This window comes from Aquila chrysaetos, chromosome 26, assembly GCF_900496995.4.
Source record: "Aquila chrysaetos chrysaetos chromosome 26, bAquChr1.4, whole genome shotgun sequence".
NCBI lineage: Eukaryota > Metazoa > Chordata > Aves > Accipitriformes > Accipitridae > Aquila > Aquila chrysaetos.
Genome location: NC_044029.1, coordinates 14,749,883 through 14,772,569, shown reverse-complemented (window position 1 = coordinate 14,772,569; position 22,687 = coordinate 14,749,883). Strand labels below are relative to the sequence as shown.

At 42.4% G+C, this 22,687-nt stretch overlaps 1 protein-coding gene across 3 annotated transcripts in view; it reads right to left on the bottom strand.

Moving 5' to 3' along the window:
• The window catches only part of PTPRB (protein tyrosine phosphatase receptor type B), a 64,120-nt gene that overhangs the window by 6,250 nt on the left and 35,183 nt on the right, over positions 1 to 22,687 (bottom strand). For all 3 annotated transcript variants that reach the window (XM_030002970.2, XM_041120545.1, XM_030002971.1), the window contains 22 exons: positions 22,326 to 22,589; positions 21,075 to 21,338; positions 19,846 to 20,109; positions 18,852 to 19,115; positions 17,684 to 17,953; positions 16,788 to 17,051; positions 15,690 to 15,953; positions 15,023 to 15,304; positions 13,554 to 13,832; positions 11,455 to 11,604; positions 9,947 to 10,190; positions 8,695 to 8,801; positions 8,077 to 8,176; positions 6,295 to 6,378; positions 6,161 to 6,178; positions 5,974 to 6,055; positions 5,431 to 5,521; positions 4,141 to 4,217; positions 3,184 to 3,318; positions 1,960 to 2,082; positions 1,583 to 1,746; positions 197 to 332 (listed from right to left, as the gene is read on the bottom strand). In XM_030002970.2, coding sequence (XP_029858830.1) covers positions 197 to 332; positions 1,583 to 1,746; positions 1,960 to 2,082; positions 3,184 to 3,318; positions 4,141 to 4,217; positions 5,431 to 5,521; positions 5,974 to 6,055; positions 6,161 to 6,178; positions 6,295 to 6,378; positions 8,077 to 8,176; positions 8,695 to 8,801; positions 9,947 to 10,190; positions 11,455 to 11,604; positions 13,554 to 13,832; positions 15,023 to 15,304; positions 15,690 to 15,953; positions 16,788 to 17,051; positions 17,684 to 17,953; positions 18,852 to 19,115; positions 19,846 to 20,109; positions 21,075 to 21,338; positions 22,326 to 22,589 — 3,926 coding nt within the window. The remainder of the gene's footprint in view (positions 1 to 196; positions 333 to 1,582; positions 1,747 to 1,959; positions 2,083 to 3,183; positions 3,319 to 4,140; positions 4,218 to 5,430; positions 5,522 to 5,973; positions 6,056 to 6,160; positions 6,179 to 6,294; positions 6,379 to 8,076; positions 8,177 to 8,694; positions 8,802 to 9,946; positions 10,191 to 11,454; positions 11,605 to 13,553; positions 13,833 to 15,022; positions 15,305 to 15,689; positions 15,954 to 16,787; positions 17,052 to 17,683; positions 17,954 to 18,851; positions 19,116 to 19,845; positions 20,110 to 21,074; positions 21,339 to 22,325; positions 22,590 to 22,687) is intronic.

The window sequence follows — 22,687 nt, the reverse complement described above, 5'->3', positions numbered from 1 at the left end:
GTTATGGTTTGGACCCACTGTATGAGAGCCAATCCTGAACTAGAAATTCTCACAGAGCTAAAATATATCTAACTAGTATTTTACAGTGGAGTAACTGTGAAGTGCTTTGAGAGCCTTTAAGATGAGAGACTGATTATTATATACTGCAGCTGGTGTTGCTGTATTTAAAGGCTGTATTTGGCTATTTAAAACTCACCTCTGTCTGAACCATGTGAACCCGGTGAAGCCTTAGATCATGTACTGCTGCATAAATGTCGACAGTGTCCTTTGAATCCAGCTGCTGCAGAATTCGGTCCAGTGCAATGAATGTGCCAGTCCTGCCAACACCAGCACTGGAAAAGAAAACAACCCAAAAGATTTAAAAGGAGATGGATCAAAGCATTCACTGTCTTCATGTGATACTTTTGTAAAGTTCAGATATCTAGGGTGAGAAGCTCATTGTTCAAATGGCATCTCTGGGACTTCACATACTTTACGGTGGAATTTCTTTAGGAAGGAGGAAAGGATAGCGATGGTAGAGGTATCTCTGCTACTGCCCACACTGCTTTCTGCTATGGATTAACTCAGTCATTGAGATACACTGAGAGACTGCACCTGACTGTAACTTCTAAACCTCTTCTGTCCACTGATGAACAAGTAGGCTTGATTCTAAAAGATCAGTTGGCTTGTGCCTTGCCGAAGGGCAGAGTAAGGCAAAGTATCCCAGAGGCCCCAGTAGCTAAAATGCTGGGAGGTGGGGTTTGGAGACAGGAGGCTGGGAAGAGGAAAGTTGACCGGTCGGTGATACAGTAGACATCTGAAACGTTGCAGCACATCATGTACAGGCAGACACAGGTGGGGTCATGTAAGATACATGCCTCAGCCCATGTAATGGGTGGAGGGGACAGATACTACTTTCAGGTAGTACCAGTGAGCATGTGGCTTTATCAGAAGATACACACAGCACCACACTGCACTCTCTCACTCTGTAACCCTATATTCTGCTGCAGCTGGCCAGTGGATCACGGATCAGGCAGTCCAGTTTTGCCTTTTTTGTATACGTGTGTACGGCTGGATCACAGAGCAGAGGAAAAACTGCAGCCCTGCGGCTGCCAGAGATGGCACAATAGCAGAAGAGCACGAGAAGGCAGTAAGGAGAGGGAGTCTCAGGCAGAATGGAGGAAAGGATGGATCTCCAGCTAGTCTCAACATCCATACGTAGTCAGATTCACCCCTGGGTATATCTTACCTTTTCAGAACACCCCTTTGTGATTCAGATGTTGGGCCGCAACAGCAGCACACAGGCAATTTAAGAATGCAAAAACTTATGAGCAGTGGCAGCTGCTGACACCTTTAGTGCTCTCCAGTGGTCCCACAGAGACACACTGGTTCCTTGAGAATCATTTTTGGGGCATCTCCAGGGTGAGGTTGTGAGCAAGTGCATATGCCTTGGGAATGCTGCTCTGATGTATCTGGAGACTTAAGCCCATCAGCTGTCTCAGGTTCTGTGGCTGCCCATGGCCTAACAGGGATGAACATTTGGGATCTTCCCAAGGGTATGCACAAAGGCTCTGTGTCGCTGACCTTTTGCTGCTGCACATACCTGCAGTGCACAACAGTTGGTCCTGTGTCTGGGGTCCTGTTGATATAATCCCTTACAGTTCTGACAAACTGGATCAGGGACTGGGTGGTCTCTGGCACACCATGATCTGGCCAGACAGTGTAGTGGAAGTGACGAATGAGCCTTGTTGAGTCAAGCTGCTCTTCCTGTTGGGATACAAAAGTGTGGGTCATCAGAACAGACAAGAGAGGAGGGGACACACACAACATGCAACTTCAGAGAAAATGCCACAGCTGCCACCAGAGATGAGCTGGGCATGATGCAACTGTGCTACAGCAGAAGCAACCTTCCTAATTTAGCCTTGCAAGTGGTTTTAAGCCAATTAATTTTTTTATAAAAAAAGATTAACACAAACATACACTGCAGATTTTAAACTCTCGTATTGTCCATTCTGGGAGCACGGATTCAGACAGCATCTCAACGATCAGGTCTCCATAGTACAAGGAATCCTGGTCAAGGGGCCAGTAGTGATCACACTTCACCTACAGGGACACAGAAAAAGACAGATTTATTGTCAGTAACAGCTGTAAACAGTGCCTCCATCCAGCACTGGCAGAAGCAGACTTCAGACCTCCTGTGCCTGAGGATGAAGGAAGAAAGGCAACAGCTGCATTCAGAGCGAGATGCCAACCCCCACCATGTCAGCTCAACAAACAGGGCCTGCGATGGGAATAGGCTAGGATGGGGCTGGGAAGTGGAAGTTCTCATCACAGATGTCTGTGATGGGGGGAATGGGAAGCATTTCACTGATGCCCTCTTCTGGATGCCACAACATTTTCTGCACCAAGTCTTCTCAGAGCTCTGCTTGCTTGAGAATTAGGCCTCCAGTGCCCGCTTCCCCACCTCTTGCTGAGACATGACAGTGCGGTCCCACTCAGCCAGTGGCTGAGAGACATGTGGCTGCCTGTCCTGCATCTGCTTTCCCCGTCTCCTCAAGAAAAAATGGTAAACTGAAAGGAAATATCCCCATATGTGCCACTAGATGATCACTACTTCAAGTTTGTGTAACCTTTTTACAGATCTAGTCCCTGTCTTACAAAGGGTGCAGGACGTGGTCATACCTAGGGGGGGGTGGATTGCTGAGACAGCTAAACAACCTACCTACACTTGCACTCAGTAAGACTGTTAAGTGCACAAGTGGTGTCCTTGCTTACTACATCAGGGCTTATGCATCAGAGAGAATTCCATGTATTTAATGATCAACATTTGCTCTCTAGAGCTTATATTTAAAGTAGTAGTTGATCAAAGTTGATGTGATAAACAGGCATTTTTTGCTGGTGGTTGTCCTTCTGCATGCTCAAGGGGATTATATTAGTACTAGTGAGCAAAGTCCTGGATTAGAGACCAGAAGCACTGAGCTCTGTTCCTAACTCTAGCCTTGACATGCTGCACGATCTTGGGATGGTCACTGCATCCTCACTTCACAGCCTTAATCTGTCCCCAGTCTTTAGATTATATCTCTTATCTCTTACTGTGTATCTCCTTGACTGGGGCCTTTGGCATTAGTGTGATGCAAATAATAAGCTTAAACTTTTAATAGATCTTAAAACAGTCATTAATAACAATGGAGAGTCACTGCTTACCCGGCCCTTCTCCATGCACTGGGTTACCATGACAATATTGTGAACATTTTGCTCCCATGCCATCTTCCAGAACTCATCTTTGGTGCCAGGCAAAGGGCCCTGAGTCGCTATGTATTCCCTGCGGAAATTATTGCCCTGCAAGTAAAGAGAACTCCATTAGTTTTCATAAAGGCAGAAAAAAAGATCTTTTAGCAACTGAACAAGCCATGGGGTTGCAGCCAGGACTCTGCAGCAACAATGCCCTTGCTGGGACAATAGTTCTGAGAGCTGAATTGTTGGACCTGGAACCAGCTTGGACCTGGAAACAGAAGGCTGCTTGGAGCAGAGAAAAGGAAGAGACTGTGGCAGTGTATCTAAATACTGTTCCTTTTGTGGCAGTCAAAGCTTTTCATTGTTCTATTGTGTTCAGCACAGTCTCAAGCAATTTTGGAACTACTTGGGGGTTTTGTTTTATTTACTGTTTTTAATAAATTAGCTGAGTTCTGGCTTGAAATCTGGATTGCTAAAGCCACTGCTATTATCAATCACAACTCTTTGGCAAAGGGCATTATTTTAATCTCAGCCAGTTTCACCATCCTGCATGGTGCCAACATTGTCAGGATGAGCTACAGCTCCACAATGAGGATGCCACCTGGAGTGATAGCTACAGTTGTTGTGGACACTGTATAAAACCAGTGACCTTTAAAAATGTGTCCTTGGCCAATTAGACCTGCTATCTTACATAACTATAGCAATCCAAGAATCCTTAAGTGCTGGGTAAATCACTCACAGTTAACTTAATGGCAGTCAGACACAGCCTTTCAGCACACCCACAAAATGAGTTCTCAGACTTTTAGCTCAAGTGAATAAATGAAGGGGGAGGGGAGCCTTAAGCATCCAGCTTTATATTCAGTTTTGGATGAAGGACAAATTAACACTGGAGGGAGGACTGTAAAATACCATCCTTGAGTCACTTACTGGTATGTAGCTTGCATTAATGTAGTCTGAGCAAGGGTCATCGTCCACATTGGAAAGCTTCACTCTTGATGTGTCATCTACGAAGAAATTGATTACAGGAGGCTTATGACTAGGTCTTGATTATCAGTCCCTCTCCCATTTACAGAAATGCATTTGTGAAAGGACTGGCAGCATTATTACAAGGATTTTATATAGAGGGCTAATTTAGAGGGATAACTGTTTATATTTGTACTGCCTCTTTCATCCATGAGTGCTGTGGAGTGTTCCAAAGACCAGGAGATGGATGGATGGACAAAAAGGAAGCAGTTAATATCCCAAAATTCCTCTGCTGAGTTGCACAGGATTTGTTATGGCAACAAAAGAGCCACAACAGCATCCTTCTTTGATCCTGACAGCAGTGTGCTGTACTGGAGAGCAGTGCCCAGCACTGCCCTTGAAAGAGCAGTAGTGCTTCAGTGGTCTGCACAGCTCCCGAGCTAATGTGTGAGCAGGCTAACCATATTCCCTAGGTAGAGAACCCTCTGTAGAGAGATACAGAATGCCTAAGCCACCAGGTCACTGACTCATAAGATAATGCCATGCTGGATCGCAGGCAGGTGTTGTTTCTTGTACATCATGGGCATGCTCCCCAGCCCAGCACAGCAGGCAGAACACAGGAGATGCTGTGAAGCTGTGCTCCAAGCACATACCACATCCAGCAGCAGGGCAGCATGTGGAACAGCAAGTCATGTGGTGTTCCTCCTAGATGCACAGCACGTTACCTCCAAAACTGTCAGACAGGAGATTAAAGGGGTAAACTCTCAATGACAGGTCTTGCCTCAGGAGAACAGGGCTAACCTTACATGTGTGTCTTACCATGCAGAACCAGAGCCACACTAGCTTTACATTGTATAGTAGGTTTGTTGTGTCCTCTGAAGAAGAAAGATTTGGCAAGGCTGTCAAAAAGCAATGAATGGATGATACCCTGTATGTAAACAACCCTACTGTTATTTCTACTATCCTTGTTATCAGCAGTGACTGAACGGCCCTAATAGCTGGAGCTTTTTCTCTCTAGACTGAACACTAGCCATTACACCTCTAGTGTGAAATGAAATTACTGGTCTGTGTGAAGCCATTCAGGGCCATACATCATCTGCCTCCAAGCACCAGAACCTGAGCTGGCAGAGGTATTTCATCTCTGACAGGGAGGAGGGAAAGGATTGGCTGCACTCTCTTTTCCACTAGGCTTGCTGCAAAAAGTGAAAAATAGCTGGTGTGATGTAATATTACACAACCAAACCTAAAACTCACAGGGCAATATATTATTGTATCGATTCTTCCCTCTGTTCTCTGGCAGAAGTGCTATGTCACATGTCTGGTTTCGACCCACATCTTTCAAGTCCTGCAAAAAAAAGTAGGAATAAAATGTGAGGTGAAAATAATTAAAGGACGTGACAACACAGGAGGACACAGTACTTATCAGCTCTCAAAGGCCACGGACAGAGAATGGGTGTTTTTTTTAAAAAAACAAACTGAAATTAAATAGCTAATCATACTGGTTTAAAGCAAGCACATGGCCGGCAGGTACTTTCCATGCTTTATCACACAGATGTGCCACACAAATGAATGCTCCTGACCTCAGCCAGATAGGTATCAGGCAGAGGCTGCTAACCAGAATATGCTATGCCAAATAAGAGCTGGTTTCTGCACTAGGAAAAGTGGAGTTCGGGTGAGACTCTCAAACTTATTTGGACTTGTGTGAATAAGACAAACAAATGCAGGCCTTTCTAACCCATTGATTCAGCCAGCCCGCCCCTCCATAAAGCAAGTCGTTTGCCTAGGTTAGGATCCCACCTCATACTCCTTGGACAGGAGGTAGTTGGAGTCTGCTTGAAGTTTGGTGAAGTGTGCTTCAAAATGACTGACTTTGATCGGACTAAAATATTCAACAGGAGGAAGAAAATCACAGGATGAATCACAGTCATAATTTATCCAGTTGGTTATCAAGAAGTTTTTTTAGGTATTAATTTTTTCTTTTTACCTGGAAGTTTTCCGGTTCCTAGAAATGATTTCAAAAGAAAAAGAAACACTTCATCAGTGAGTGACCAGATGGGACTGTTCATCCATGATGCCATGTTAAAATACTGCTCTTAGAAACAAAACTTTTGATGTTACCCTTTTTGGCCCAAGTTCAGATGGACTGACAGTGGCCTGTCCCTGCGAATGCTCAGCCTTGCTGTAGGTCTCTCGTGGCCATTGCTGGAATAAAAAGGAAGGTATTCTGTTTTACCGTTATGTTCTGATACTGGTAAGAGCTGCCAATAACATAATTTACATTGGAAAAAAGTTGGTAAGTCGGAAAAAAGGAATTTAAGAGAGTCTGTTTTGATTTGTGTCTCTGATTTGATTTGTGACATTGCTCTTAGCTGTGGCACAGAGTCTTCTTGTATTTCAGTTTGGTAATAGTGATGTGGAGTGTATGCATGTGCACAGGCAATACAACTTTTTCCTTGCTCTGAAACACTCACAGCCCAGTCTACCATTACGGAGAGCGTCCTATGCTAAGACGGGCCCTAAATTGGTTGATTCTCTACACGCAGAGAGGAACATGTAGGTAGATTTTCAGAGCTGTAAAAGGTCTACAGCTTCCAGCACATCCACTCTGCAGATCAGGTCTCTAGGAGATGCCCAGGTTCATAGCAGGAGTAAGTGGCAGTACCACAGTAGGCTTTGGGAAAGCCGCAGAAGTGGTACTGACTCCATACGGTTAGTATCCTTTCACTGCCATCTCCTCCTTCAACACACTTCCCTTAGAGAACGCTTTCTCTTTATGTATGTTGAGGGAAAACCATACTGGTATACTTGCAGTCCTGCTGGCTATTTAACTCACAAGAAGAAACCACACTCTATCTGAAGGTTATCTACACTAAAAAAATGCAATGAGATGTGCAAGGTGGAAAACACATCAATCTGCACTCTATTCATGCTCTGTGTGCTGAGATGGTTAGGAGTGCACAAGTCTATACATGCAAAAGCAGACTTTATTTACTATTGCTAATGATTTATGCCTCTTTTTTTTGGATGGCATATAGAGGAATACACTGAATTTGTTCATAGAGCCTAAGAATAGTATTGCTAAAGGGTAAATCCATTCCAGCTAAAAGCTATGACTAGTCAGAAAACATGTTTTTTCAATGTGAAATTCTGGCATCTGAAAAGCAAATTCAAAACAAAATAGACCTAATCTTGTATCAGTAAAAGAACTGAATTTCAGATTTCCAGAGACTCCCACATAATGGAAATGTTGATCTTTTTTTTAGTTCAGAAACCACAAGGAATTTCACATCAATAATGTCATATCTCTTTCAGTCATGCAAAATGGTTTAAATTTTTCAAAGTTGAGATAGAGTATTTCACTTTTTAAAAATACATTTAAAATTAATTATTTAAGATTCATCTATAATGTAAAATATACAACTATAATTGACAAAAAAATAAGTAAAGTTTGAACTAATCTTTTGGACACTTAAGGTAATGCCACACCTTTAGATTTTTGAACTGAAATGATAAAGTCTAAATGAACAGTTTCAAGAGCTTCCAATCTACAATGTAGATGAAATGAATTTGAAACATTTCATTTTTGACAAAAGACATTCAGTTTGAATGATAAACCAGTGGCTCAGAAATATTCAGACTCCTACTGAAAACTAAAAGTTACAAGGATCCTCTATGAGATAATCCTGACTAACATCAGTAGGTATGTTAATCAAGAATATATAGATCTCTTAATAGGTAAGTCATTAGTTCTATACTTAGTGTGTACAGATGTTGGGGGACATAGATTTTATCTGTCAAATAGTTCAGTGCATTCCTCCACACTTTAAATATTGTATTGCTTAAATTAATATAATTTGACCTGACTTCAACAACGGAGACTGATAAAGGGACTCAACTTACCTAACTTTTTGTCTGCAGACAAATAAAGCAGTAACAGCCACTAACATCACAATCAGAAACAAGCCAGCACTCACACCTTCAATAATTCCAAACAGAGGCTCTAGAAACAAAACAGTGTATTTATGTATCTTGAGGAAAAGGTATGAAGAATCAAAGAATCAATAACTTTCAGGGGATATATTATTATCAGCTAAAGAAAATGGTTAAATATAACGAAATGCAAGGCATTTAAACACTTAGCTAAAACCTGCCCTTGATTTTTTGTCCTTATTTTTTCCAAACATTACACAAAATCTTTGACTTCCAACCACAGTAAAAGAAAGCACAGCCCCATTATATGGGAGTTTGGTTCTCTTGCACTTTGAAGCTTTCTTGGTGATAGCGTCACTGAGCGTTCACCCTTTCCTTTACTGTCAGCAGCTGCATCAAGCAATCCTCTGAATTTTCAAACTATGCTGGATAAGCCACAGCTCCAGCCTCATTTCAGAGCAGCCTTCAGGACATGCACAACAATCTGGTCTTGTTCCACTCCTTGCAAATAGTTCTGGATCCAGAGTGTTCTGAGGCACAATATATAATCACATGCTACAGTCATTGAAAAACAAGCCTGAAACTAACCTGCCTCTGTAGTGATCGGTAAAGAAAAGAAGGTGTCTGTAAAGAGCGGTTTAGGGAGTTCCTTTGGGTCTTCACTGAAGAGCTGGGTAAAAGCCCGTATGCTGATCCTAAAAAAACAGTACCTTTATAGTTAGAGCTCGTCAGATGTTCAGAACCAACAGCAGAAAAGTAAGAACTCATTTGCCCCTTAGAGAGAACTAAAACCTTTCCACTGACCACAGACAGTTCTTAATGTGGGCACCTGAGTTAAATACTATAGCTGGGGGAGCCCAGCTAGTGCAGGTGGAGAGCTCTCAGGTACCCTGGCAGAGGTAACAGATGGGGCTCTGGCTGCTGGCACACACAGCCTGACCGTGCCTGAAGGCAGGACTAGCAGAAGCTGCAGTGGAGAGAGGACTCAGAAATGCTTCTTTGTGGGGATGTTTTCCCTTCATGTGGCTGGGCAGGGCTGTGCTAATGGAGAAATGTTACAGTCTTAGTTCTCCTGCTAACCTGGGCATTTCCCGGTCTGAATTTTTGGGAAACGTGCCCTAATGAGAGCAGACTGTGGTAGGGTAGCACTATCTTGATGATGATGAAGAAGCTGAGGGGCATGATGTGCACTGCCTGGCAGGTGCATTCTGTCCATATGGTCCAGTGAACAGCTTGCAGACCTCTTGGGAGAGTGTTTGCCTGCGGGAAGGGCGTGACTGAGCTGCACTGGAGCTCACATTTGGTCTCACAGCCTGCATAACTGCTGAGTCTGGTCTTGGCAGTCGCCCTCTTCTACACCCTACAGCTAACATGGGCCTAGCTCTGGAGCCTGGGCATGGTGCCACAGGTTAGAATAACCTCCAGGTTTTTCTAGCTTGTTCAAAAGGACTGGTGTGGGGTAGTGGTGCCAAACAGAGTGAGTGAAGCATCCTTGCCTTCTCCTGTTGAGTAGTCTTCTGACTTAGCTGACCGTCTTAAGTCTTTGCAAAGAAAGATTTAGCAGCTATAGGAGAGCTGCCCATCAAGTTGAGGGAAATAAATAAACCTATTCACTGCACAGAGTTTTGTGCATAATTAATCATATCATTCCCATGCTAGTGAAGGACTGGTTCATATCTATGGAGTGGGGGCGTGGATAAAACTTTTATAAATTCACAGTGAAACACAAAGAACATCGTACAACCCAGTTATTAATCTACAGAAGCTCAAGTCTACCAAGCATCCAGACAGCACCATGCCTAATAATGTGACAGAGCACAACTACCAACAAAAATCTAACCTATAAGCAGTCCGAGGCTTTAGGGGTCCATCGCAGAATTTTTGCTGATCTGGATCACACCTTCCTCCCAGATTTTCCATTTCTCCTCCAAGCTTAATGTCAAAGCTTTTATAGTCACTGTCAGGGTTTTCAGCACATCTACTGGCAAAATAATTTGTCTGGTAGATGCGTATGGAGTCATTGTGTTTGTATTCCAGGTAGGAAGGTAATGGGTGCTGCTCATCAGGCTTTGGTCCTTCACTACCTACATCACGTGCAGAGAGAGAAAGAAGGTTTATGTATCACAGCCATTAATGTGATGCAGTTTATAGGCTCTAGCTGTTGACAGACATATTCTTATCCAACTTTCTAGCACTTCTTGGAGGCTGCACAGGCTATCTTGTGAATACAAAGCTACAGTGGTTAGGGTACCTTGTTTCTAGTACCAACCTTGCTATTATTCTTCTGGGAAACTTCAGACAGATTTCCTCACAAGACCTCAGCAAAACTTTTCCAGATACAATGCTGCAATAGGCATGCACAGGTCAAATCCAATGCTACGACATTTTTTCCTGTGCTGTTGGTGGAATCTCTGTGATCCAGATTCCTGGATCCTACCACCAGCTACTTCAAAAAGCATGTAAAAAAAATCCACACACTGACAAATCTACTGTATAGAGAGAAAGGCTGCAATAAGAAATGACAGGAGTCCCCTGAATAGAAACTCACAGTAATGTGTAAAAGACTCAGGTAGGCAAAGCCATGGCAATGAGTAGTACCTTTCTCAAAGAGCTTTACAGTCTGCACAAACATGACAGAGTAGCCAGTGGAAATATTATCTCTGCTTTTTTTCCTAAGGGCTGATGGACAGAGAGATTAAGAAACTTTCTCAAGGGTCAAAAAATATGTCCTGGCATGCCAGTAAATGAAGCCACTTCTGAAAACAAAGTATTAATTGTTGAGATATCCATTTGTTTTGTCACATATAGGTCAACTGCAGAAAGGGAGGTTTACATGCATGCTACAAGGGCAATTTCTGTTCTGTTTTGCAGTGCTGCACACAAAGTCATTTTCTTCACTAAGCAAACACCACCTGGGAGATGCTACCTTTGTCTTCTCAGCATGGCTTACTGAGGTTCTCCAAAACAGTTGCCTTAGTGTTCCCACCTAACATTTCAACTACCTTTTGAGATCTGTGCACAGCAAGGCAGTTTCTTCTGTGTTCACTGTCAATGGCATTCAACCTAAGTCTCCTATGGTGGAAATTTCCTGAACATACATGAGAGCGTAACCTAGAGTACAGAAGCTAACTACTGCTTCTGGCTGAGCTCTGCAGTTGCTGCTGACTCTCTGAGGAGAAGACTGAGTTCCTAAGTCCCCAGGCTAGGGAGCAGGTGTAGATCCAAAACCTCTATGAACTCAGCCACTAGGTGAGGAGAAGCTCCTTTGCTGTGTTAGTGATAGCCGTGTACCTCCTCAAGTAACTCCCATAGGCTATAGAGAGAATGGTATTAAATCACGACACTTACCATCAGCCTCTCTCACAACCACAGTAAAGTACTTTACAGCTCCATTAGTATCACTAAACCAGCTGCAGTTAAAAGTAAAGTTGATGGAGGATTTGGTAATCAGCACCTCTTTTTTGTTCACTCGTATGTCTGGAGGTGGCTGAGGAGGACCTGCATAATTAAACAACAACAACAACAAAAAAAAAAAAAAGAAAAAAGAGAGAAACCATTATCTATGTATTTGCTGTGAGCTAGACCTAGTAAGGGAAATGCAATTCGTAATAAAGCTTGGCTGACTGGACCTATGTCTCTGATTCTATTCTTTTTGCAATGAAGAAAGTGTCTTCACCTCCCACAGGGAAACTGCCAAAGGATGAAACAAGCCAGCAGTGAATTAACCATAATAACAGTGGCAGCTCCTCAGTAGGAATTCCTGCAGAAGCCCACATGGAACTGCATTAAAGTCTTGCTAAATCCATAAAATCAGAAATTGTAGCTGCTAAAAATGACACAGGTTTAAGCCAGGTATTTGGAGGCCACTCAGCACACTCACTACAGGAAGTTACCTATTTTAAGCATCTAAATTTCTGCTTCCTTTTCCAGAAAAACAGTCCTGCATCAGCCAGACACAGCATTCAAATACAGAGTACCGTTTTCCAGACTGACTGCACAATTTCCATAGGAAATGTTCTTCGTATGATAGAAAGCTATACCTTGAACTGTGACACAGCAGAAGTAAACAGGAAAGCAAAGTATGTAGGGAAAAATCTTCAGAGGACCAGTGCAGCAACAGTGGAGATTGTAAGGATCTACATTGCTGAATCTTGTAAAAATCTGTATTATTGCAACTATATTGCACGTATAGGAAACCTATCAAATATGTAAGCAGGTAGCTAAACTTCAAAAGGTTTTAGATTGCAAAAAGAAACAATAATTCACACATTTATATGTTGTTTAGCTAAACTTCTTAGATCCACAAAGCCGAGCTGCAATTTTTTGTGTTCGAGATAGGGCCTCCAGTGTTAACCAGAGTCTGGGAGAGCAGCAGTGTTCAAAACAAGTAAGAACAAACATGAAACAGCTAACCTTCAAATAGGACTCAGTCTCACTTCTTGTGACATGAGTAGCTAGTTCTTGCATCTGAATTTGTAGCACCCTTTGTGGTAGAGGAAGGAGATGACATGGTTGCAATTAAAAGGCAGTTGATAGGGGAAGGGAGAAGGTGGGTTGGTGACTGAACTCTGTAGCTTAGCTCACTAGCTCCCAAACAAAACATCATTTTTATGATCTAGCATTTCACACAAATGTGGCTTTTAATAAGCAGCTGTAGAAGCATCCCTGAATATAGGCGTCCTGGCCATTCTGTCATTTTTGAGAAGTTTAGCCCTGGAGTGGTTCAGGCCTCTGCGTTATGCTGTGCCACTGAATCCAGAGGTACTGCAAAAATTGGAGCAGGTCTAGGGCCAGCAATGGCAGGCTGTTGACTGCCGTGATGCCTGGCAGTGCAGAGGCACGAGCAGATGCTACTGCTACCCTCCACTCTGCAGCCTATGGGTGGAGAAATTGAAGAAGCTGTTTCAAAGCACATGCTATGGAAATCTGTGATCCTCCCTCAGGTATAACTCATACAGGTGATTTGGTCAGGTAGCACCTCAGAAGAATGTATAGAGAGCCCAAAGAGGACCCAGTGCCACAATCCAATGTCGTTACTGATGGATATTTGTGCTGAGGATGGCTACCATCTGTGAAGGGAAACAGCCAGGCACAGGAGGCCAAACAGCAACCATGAAGACAATTAAAGGTGTGTGACGATGACGACATCTTTGATGCTGAACATCAGAGTGACAGGATAATTTTTCATGTTTCTCAGGCTGTATATTTCGTACACGAGCCAAATAAGCAGGTCTGGCAATATAATGAGAGGCAATATAGTTAAAATCCTGCATGGTCTGTCACAACAGGGACCAAAGGACAGGTTCACTCTGTTTTGGCCACCAGATTATGAGTGCCACACATTGGCAATTGTGGAGTTCAGAACTCCTTTTGCTGTCTAACCAACACAAGCAACTGCTTATTGCTGCTCACTACCTCCCTTCACAGCAACTCTGAATTCCACTTACGGTCGATCATTGTGATGGTGCTGTCTTCAACTACTTCACTCGTCATGTCTGCAGAATGCACCTTGATGGACACAAGGTATCGCTTGTGGGGAACCAGAGTCATGATATTAAGCAGAGATTTGTCTTTTTCTATCCTTTTAGAAAATTCCACTTCACGAGTGTCCATTTTTTTGCATTCGACGCTATACCCATCAAAGTCAGAATCAGGAGGAGTCCAGGAACACGCAATGGCAGTAGAGGTCTGGGGCCGACAATGAAGACTTTGTATCTTGTCTGGTTCTAGAGGAATGTTGAGAAGTTGAAGCTCAGTGGGAAAAGCGAGAAGCATCATACACCCTCTGCTCACCCTACGGCCCCTAGATTCTGCATCAACTGTTTGATCAGAGCCAGAATTCCCACCTCTCCTGCAAATGTGCGCTGCCTGATTATTAGGCAAGGCTGTCTAACTCATTTTAGCCATCTGAAATTGGATCTAGTGACATGAGCCTCATCAGGTTTGTGAAGCTTAATTGATTAGTTGTGAAAAAAAGCAAACAAAACTACTTGCTGAAGTCTTAACAAGAACAGCAACACCGCAAAGCAATGGATTTCTAGAACTCTGTTACAATTTATTTGGAGGTTACATGTGGTCAACAGTATCAGTCAATACTGATACTGTCATCTTATGACTGATCTGGTTTCCTGGGTAGCATGTGGTGTGTCCATATTACTAAAACACAGCACAGAAGTATGCTTTATCCATGTAATATTGGAGCACCATTTATAACATGTAACAAAGATGGGATTTCACATTCACATGGCAGACATCTACATTAAAGTGACTAAATACAGGTGAAAGAGGTAGCTATGCTCTCATTTTAATTAATATGCTGAATGAAGTCTAAACAGCTATTCATCTTACTAAACACAGATGTCAGTTTGGAGCTGAATCCCACCCCAAGTGACATGAGGGTTTGCCAAGGCTCAGTTATTTTTACAACTCCAGTTCACTTTTTCAAATCAGCCTGCTACTGAGATTGCTAGAGACAGCTAGAGATGATGTGGATCCACAGACAATGACAGAAATGCAGAGTGGTGAAACACTCTGATTCCAGTTTCAAATCTAGTACAGCAAGGAGGTTTCATTCATCCTTCCTGTCTGATCATTCAAAAAACATTTTGATTATTTCAATATCCTACTGTCAGAGAAGGTTGGATATTCAGCCTTATTTCACCCCTGAAACTGATTGATTCAGGCTCTGCAACCAAACAGCCCCACTCTGGATGTGAAGATTGTAAATGTATGCCCATTTTCAACCTTTACACAGTCGACCTTGCACACAGCAAGGGCTTAGAATCTAGCTGAATTCATCGCCGTCATTCATGAATTTATTAATGGAAATTACTGACTGCAAAAGGAATTGGTAAGATTTAACAGTTTTGCATCTTCTCCAGCTGAGTGTTAGGGTGTAGCGGAAATTGTTACTTACTCGTTCTCACACTTGCAGACTGTGACTGACTGTATGTCTTCCAGCTGTCGCCACTGACAGTTCTGACACTGAACTCATACAGTCTTCCTGGTCGCAGGCCATAGATGATGCGTACTTTAGATTTGCTGCTGCTGTAGGGATTGAATACTGTGAGGGGATCCTTTGGAAGCCACTGCAACTCAAAATCGTCATAGTCTGTCCAGTCTGGAGGACCCAGCCACGTGATTGATAAAGAAGTGTTTGCAACATCAGTAAACGATACAGTGTTAGGAGGGCTGGGTGCTAGACAGAAAGAGGGAAAAAAAGGAAAAAAAAGATTCTTAACAAATTTTTACACAAGACAAATAAGATGAAACGCGCATTCTTTTTTTCATGCATCACAAAGTGGTTTATATTATCTCGTGTACACAGCCAGTTACTGTGTCTGTGCTGATGGTGGTGACTTTCACAGACATTACATATTACTGAGCCTTTGAAAGAAAAACAGTGCTGAACAAAATCACACTCCCATTGGCTTTATACCCTTAAGGATATCATTTATCTATACACCTTCAGTGACTTTTATAATAAATCCTCCCTCAGAATAAGTCTGTTGCATAGTTGTGAACTAATATGAATTCTGACAGATGGGACTAAACAAAAATCCCAAAGCTTTTGTGTCTTTTACCTGTTCTTCCTTCAGCGTTTGCTGTGTTGGTCAGGTCACCACTGTGAGTCACTACAACTAGAGTGTACTTTCTGCCAGGAATGAGCCCCTGGAAATGCCACTCTTTCAGGTCTTTCCTGTGCCATGTTTCTTTCTGTGTCCCATTTGGGTTGTAAAGATTCAGCTCATAGAAGTCAACATCTCCTGCTGCTGGACCCCAGGTGAACCACAGACTGTCTGTCATGTTTCGGTTGGATGCCTTGAGACCAACAACTGGGGCTGGTACTGAAAAAAAGGGGATGAATATTACTTTATGTAGAACATCCTTAAGGTGAGGAGAAGCAACAAGGTCAAGCAGACCTTACACTTATCCTGTAATGACAGCCACCACAGCTGACCAAAAAGCCAGGAAGCATCAGGAAGTATATCTCAATGGTTTCCTTTCTTATTTTGAACTGCCACTGTCCCCAAAAGAGGCTGAAATGTTTATAACAGATAGTTTTGCAAATGTTAAGCAGCTTTTTCCCAGTGTTTGGAAACATCCAGTTCTAAGGTAGCTGAAGAAAGTACACCACTGACCAGAGGCAGTCTTACAGAGGGGTTACTATGTGGTGCCTCAGAGGATAAAGAAAGGTTTCACAGTGTCAGGGCTGCTAGAGTTGCTTAGGAAACTCTGCTTCCCACGTGTGGCTGAACAAACACAGAGCTGCAGCCAGAGCTCCCCATGGGAAACAAGTTTTATTTCACTGGTAGATTGTCTACCCCATTAACCCTACTTGCTTTGCCTTTTTGTCTTTTCCACTCATAGACCAATACTGCTTTTAGGATGAGAGACAGCTGTTTTCTTTTAAGGCTTAAGCAGCATACCTTGGGATGTCCTTCTCCTGACCTGAGTACCTGAGAACTATTGTAAAGGTCTTTGCTTCATTCTTCTTCTTATAACCACATCATTCAGAATTTACCTTCTTATTTGTCTAATGCTTTTCATGTATAAGAGCCAATTTTGATATTCCTAATAGTTGCTCTAATCTAGCATGAGCATTAGACTCAGACCAGCTCACTGGTGTCGCCCATGTGAGCACCACACTGGAGACAGATGGTTTTCTTAGATGTTCTTGCCTGTTCTTCCAAAGACAGATGACTCATTAGTGAGGTCTCCGCTGTGGGTAACAATCACCATTCGATACATCCTGCCTTGCCGCAGGTTCTGGAACGAACACTGCTGGAGGTGCTGCTCTCCTGAAATCCTGTCATGAAGGGACTTGTCTGGGTTGTATAGGAAGATGTCATATGAATCAAGCTCCCCTTGTGACGTGGTCCAGCTGAAGGACAGTCGGTCAGTGGTGTTCTCTGTGACCTTCAGATCTGTGACAGCTGCTGGAACTGAAAGAAGGATGAATGCAAGAGTAAATATCAAAGTGTCCAGCCACTAAGCTGAACCTTTAATAAAGTAACAAATCATCGCTGGAATACATTTCAATTAAACCACAAGTAGCTAAGTAATGTCAACAGCAACTTTCAGGAGCAAGGGGAAAGTCTTTATGAGGTGCCGCTGAGTCTCTCCAATACAATGTTTGTATTTCCCAGCAGGCCTGGTTCTCCACCCTGTGCTCACACAGAATTGTCCGTTAGTTTCTACAAGAAGCTTTGAGTAAAGACTGCAGGACTTGGCTTTAAGTTGAGGTGTGTGTATTCACATCAAATCCTGTGCTAAGAGCCTTGAGATTGTGAATTAAAAACTTGATGACAATAAAGCATTCGGGTAGTTCCATAACAGACAGACTGAGGGAAGCATTCAGCACTTTGGTTTAATATCCTTATTATGAACCACAGCCACATTATTATGACAACAAATTTCAGATTCACATACCAAGCACATAGCAGGAAAAATGATGCATAAATATCTGGAGTCTGTTCATATTAGAATCTTTCCAGAATCAAGATATACAGATGATTCATGTATTTAACGATATCTGACTGAGGGAACTATAAATAAACTGAGATGTTCTAATTACCTGTTCGGCCAACAGTTTCTGCTCGTTTACTGAAGAGCCCACCACTGACTGTCAAAACTTGTATTTTATACTTCTTGCCGGCTAATAAATCTTCAAATTTGTGCTGTTTGGCAGTAGCTGGCTCTGATTTGTTGCTCAGGAGGATTCCTTGCTCATTCAAGAGCAGAATGTCATACCTTTCAGCTACACCAGGAGCTTTCTGCCAGGTTACTAACAAGGAATGACTGCTGTAAGCATGATGGGCTAATAATTCCTGGACAGAGGCTGGAACTGGAAGCAACAATTAAAGGCAGGACATTACCAGGTGAAATATGGACCATTCAATACACAACTGTGAATAGAGTAATTAATAGAAAATATCTTTACACATTTGCATGTTCACTTGCGGGAAAAGGAATGTCTATGCATGTGTTTACCCAAGCAAATAATTCCTAGACATTAAGTACAATCAGATGAAGTTACAGAGCATCATGGAAATCTGAACTGGGCATGGAGAAGCAAAAGATACATATAATTATAGCGAAAAGAGGGAGAAGGAGAGTCAGATGAACTGACCAAAACAGTTAAGAACAGCATGTGAAAAAGAACTGAAAAATAAAGAAGTGGTAAATTGGTGCAAAATAGTGGCAGAGAATGGAAAACATTAGCCACCAGCTGTTGCACAAAAGCCAGGGCCACAGCAAACACATGCAGGTGCTAAACGGAGAAGATGGATTAAAAACAAGGTGTTCCACTGTTCTGTGTGTTCCAACACGCAGTATATTGGGGCAATACGTTATCTAACAAGCCTTGACCATGCAGTGGGCTCTGCTAGAACGCAGTATTTGACTACATGGAGCCCTGCAGATGTATACGTCAGATGGGTACAGGCACAGGACTGGGGAGGAATGGAACTACATTCATCCTGTGAAGGCACACTTTGGGCTGGGGACTTGAATTCCACACACATTCATCCAGGTAAAGCTACTCACGTGACAGATCTCACTGGTATTAACAGACCCATGCCTAAGTGTTTGCAAGAATGAGGACTCACGCTCCTTTGAGATAAAAGCTTCTCAGGAGTCTGGGTGTCCCCATACCCAATGGTACATTCATAAACTTAATTAAATAAGGGTCAGCTTCTGGGAAGACATAATGCAACTTGCTCCTTGTCTCAAGAGAAACGTACTTGTTCTCCCAAAAGCTGCTAAGCTGTTGTGCAAGGTGCCACTGTTAGATTGCACCACCACTCGGTACTGCTCCCCAGCTTCCAACTTGTGAAACATGTGCTCAGAGACGTGTTTGGAGACACTCTGGGAATCAAGCTGATGGTTTTGCTGAAATATTGTCACTGTGTAGGAATCAACATCTCCACCTCCAGGAGTCCAGCTCACTTTCAGGCTGTTTGTCATGCCATTAGATGACACATGAATGTTTCTGACCACACTTGGAACTGGAAAAAAAAAGGGAACACAAAGGTACCTGCTCACAAATTTCCTGTTTGATGCAGACTTTTTAATGCCTACTTTTTTATGGCCACAGCAAATGATTCAAAGGACAGAGAGCATTTACAGGTACAAGTAATTTCACTCATGGGTAAACACAAGTAAAGCTGAAGACATTTGTGTAGGATTGTGCCATTTTAGAAAAGCAATTGTGTGTGTTTACAGGAACAAAAGTAAAGAAATTGTAAGTTAAACAGAAGAAAGTTTCTATGTGGATAACCTCCCTCTTCTCCAAATGATGCTTTAGAAACATCTCAAAAAATCAAAGCTCTTTATGTACACTTAGTTAGTTAGCCGTTTTGCAGTTATAATCTCACCCATCGATTTAGGGTGGGTAAACAGAGGCGTAAAATAGCTTAAGTGATTTAGCTAAAGATATTAAGCAAACAACTGACATGCATGGGAATAACAGAAACCCAAACACTGACATCTCAGTACCATTTCTATGCAACAAATCAGATTATCTGCTAACAATCAAATATTGGTAGCTATGGCCTTTGTTTATTAAGCACAGATCAAGCTGGCTGAAGTACAAGTGTGATTTTCAATGAGATCTGCCGTCTTTGTGCCAGTGTTACAGGAGCTCAAATAAGACCAGGCTTCACCCTTAATTTTCTGTGCCTCATTCTTTCTTCTAGAGAAGCTTCAAGACATTTTAAATACCACATTATTTCTTACTTGTCAGGCCTTCTATGAAAGTAGCACGTTGTGCATCTCCACTAATGGTCAAGACAAGAATTTTGTACAGACGTCCTGGAGTCAGAGCTGTGAACCAATACTCCTCAATGGTGTTCCCAAGGAAAATGGGTGGGAAGATCTTCATATCATTGAAGAGGAGCTGAATCTCGTATTTATCAACATCTCCCTCAGCCTTTGACCAAGTTACCTGCAGATCTTCTGTACTCCTGTTACTAAGAGTCAGCTCCTTCACTGACTCTGGCACTGAAAAGGTGAGAAGAAAGATAGGAAACTTCTCAGTACTTATTACCAGATCACAGCAAAAAGATAGCAGCTCTGAAGCCATGTTCCTGAGCTAAGACTTTTCATTCAGCTCCCTAGGAAAAGCAGGAGATTGCACTTATTGACAAGGGTTGCTGTTTGTGGTTTGCACCATACCTAACACTGGAAGGTCCCATTTCAGGACAGGGAGTCCACAATCTATCAGCATAAAAATAATAAACGAATAATAACGGAGCCTGCAGGGAGTCTGCGTAGCCAACAAAAATTGAGTATGACCTGCATGTACAACAAATGTGGTGCAAAGACGCCTGAGCTAGTGGAGACCCGAGGCAATCTGCCTATGTGATGCAGCACCACACTGCGCAGTTCCCAACTCCCGCCAGATGCAGGTCAGTTATTTTTGCCCAGTGCTACATCTGTGTTAATAAACTCGGTTTCTTAGCATGATTCATTAGCTTACATGTAGCGCTAGGTGAAGACAGGCAGATTGCATCCACATCCCTGCTGGCTCACAACTAGCCACCTTACCATTCTTGCCCCATGCTCTCCAACTCCAGTTCTTGGGGTAATTTGAGTAGAGCGAGGTCTAGCCTATCTTCTTCCTTATACATTTCCATGACCAGAAAAAAATGTCTTGTGCATTCTGGCATAGTTTAAGCATAAATACTAAGCTTCCGTGAAAATCTGTACAACTGTTTTTCAGTTTTCCGTGTTTCAAGATTTGCTTTCCAAATTCACTATACAGGTCTCCTCTTTCACCTTCTGTATGTCTGTAACTTAAACATTGGTCATAAACTAAATACTGCTTTCCAAACCTGGAATGACACACATTCAAAGAGTCACACTCAACATTCTATGTTAAAATCATACAAGATTTTTGAGCCCAGCTATGGTAAATAGAAAAAAATCCTGGAGTGTCTCAGGATGTTTCCAGGGTGTTTACTTACTTGTTCTGCCATAGACCCTTTCACTAGTTTCATATTTCCCACTCCTTGTGCTGACCGTGACACTGTACTGCCTCCCTGGGACCAGATTAGTGAACACGCATTCATTTTCATCCTTTGGGACAGTTTTTGTTTGAATGAAATCATTGTTGTTCTTGATGATCACTTCATAATTATCAAAATATCCAGAAGCATGTAACCAGGACACCTTCAAGTAGTCACTTCTGGCTGAATTGCTGACAGTAAGTCCCTGAACACCTGAAGGGACTGAAAGAAAAAACACAATTGAAGGTTCAGAAAGCAGTAACTTCCTGAAGTAACAGGAGCTGCTCTAGTGGACTATATTTGTGGTAATTACCAGACTTTTCTGAGGAAGTTGCAAAAAGACCACAATGTGGATTTAAGCAATACCCTACCCTCTAAAATAGTAACTGCAGTTTCCAGGCTGCTTTATATCACATGACAATCATTTGCCTTTCCAATTTTTGGTCTTTTGGAACTTGGTCAGTTTTGCTTGTAGCAGTGAGTTCCACAGGTTCACACTAATCCTGAATTTGCTTCTCCTAATTTAAATGGCTGTCCCTTGGATTTTCACTTACATCATGACAAGAATAAAATTGCACTAACTTGGTACTCTTTGCCATTTTAACACCCCTTACTATCTTTCTTTTATTCTACTGGTTACCAAATGTAAAGTCTCAGTCTTTTCAGTCTCTGTGGAAGTTTTAAAAAGTTTTCCATCAGCACTGCCACCTTTCTCTGAAATGTCTCTGTTCTTGTTATAATCTCCTTGAACATTGCATGACCAAAACCATAGACACCGGTGTTACATGACCAAAAGCAATAGACATGGGTGTTACTCATTTATGTGACACCTTAGTAATGTTTTAGTAGTTAGCCCATCCTATCCTGTTCCTTCAGTATCTGATTAACTTTTTGGGGGGGATGCTCTGCAGGATATACTTGAAGAGCCAAGTACAGGGATTAAGGGCAGGAAAATGCATTTGAGCCAAAACTGGTACATGATCTCTGCTCTCACAAGAACTAACATATGACTTTCATTCATGCTAAAGTAATTTTGTATAACATAAAGCAGCAGTAGGAGCATAAGAATAAAACTAAGTCTGTAAAACTGTAATTTTATGGTTTGACCCTCCAACCCCCCATCCCAGTTTGGTCAGATATTGATAGATCATTGATAATGGCTATACATAGTGGTTACGGTGACTGGATTTGCTCAGAGGTTCTTTTTACCTGTTCGTTCCTGGCTGAAGGAATAGTTTTCATACTTCCCACTCTTTGTGGTTATCATCACATTGTAAAGCGTCCCAGGAGTAAGACTGCTGAAGGAGCATTCACTGAAGGATTTGGAAATGGTGAGAGTCTGAACAATCTGGCCATCGTGAGAGAGTGTTACCAAATAACTGTCTACATCTCCAGAAGCTGGCAGCCAAGAAACACTGAGGTAGTCACTGCGACCTGAGTTATTTACTGTTACTCCAGTCACGCTGGAAGGAACTGTGCAACAAAGAGGAAAAACCAGAAGAGCTTTAACTAGCCAATTCCTATTGTTGTGAGAATGCCTGGAATGCCACCCTGCAAAATAAGCAGTCTGG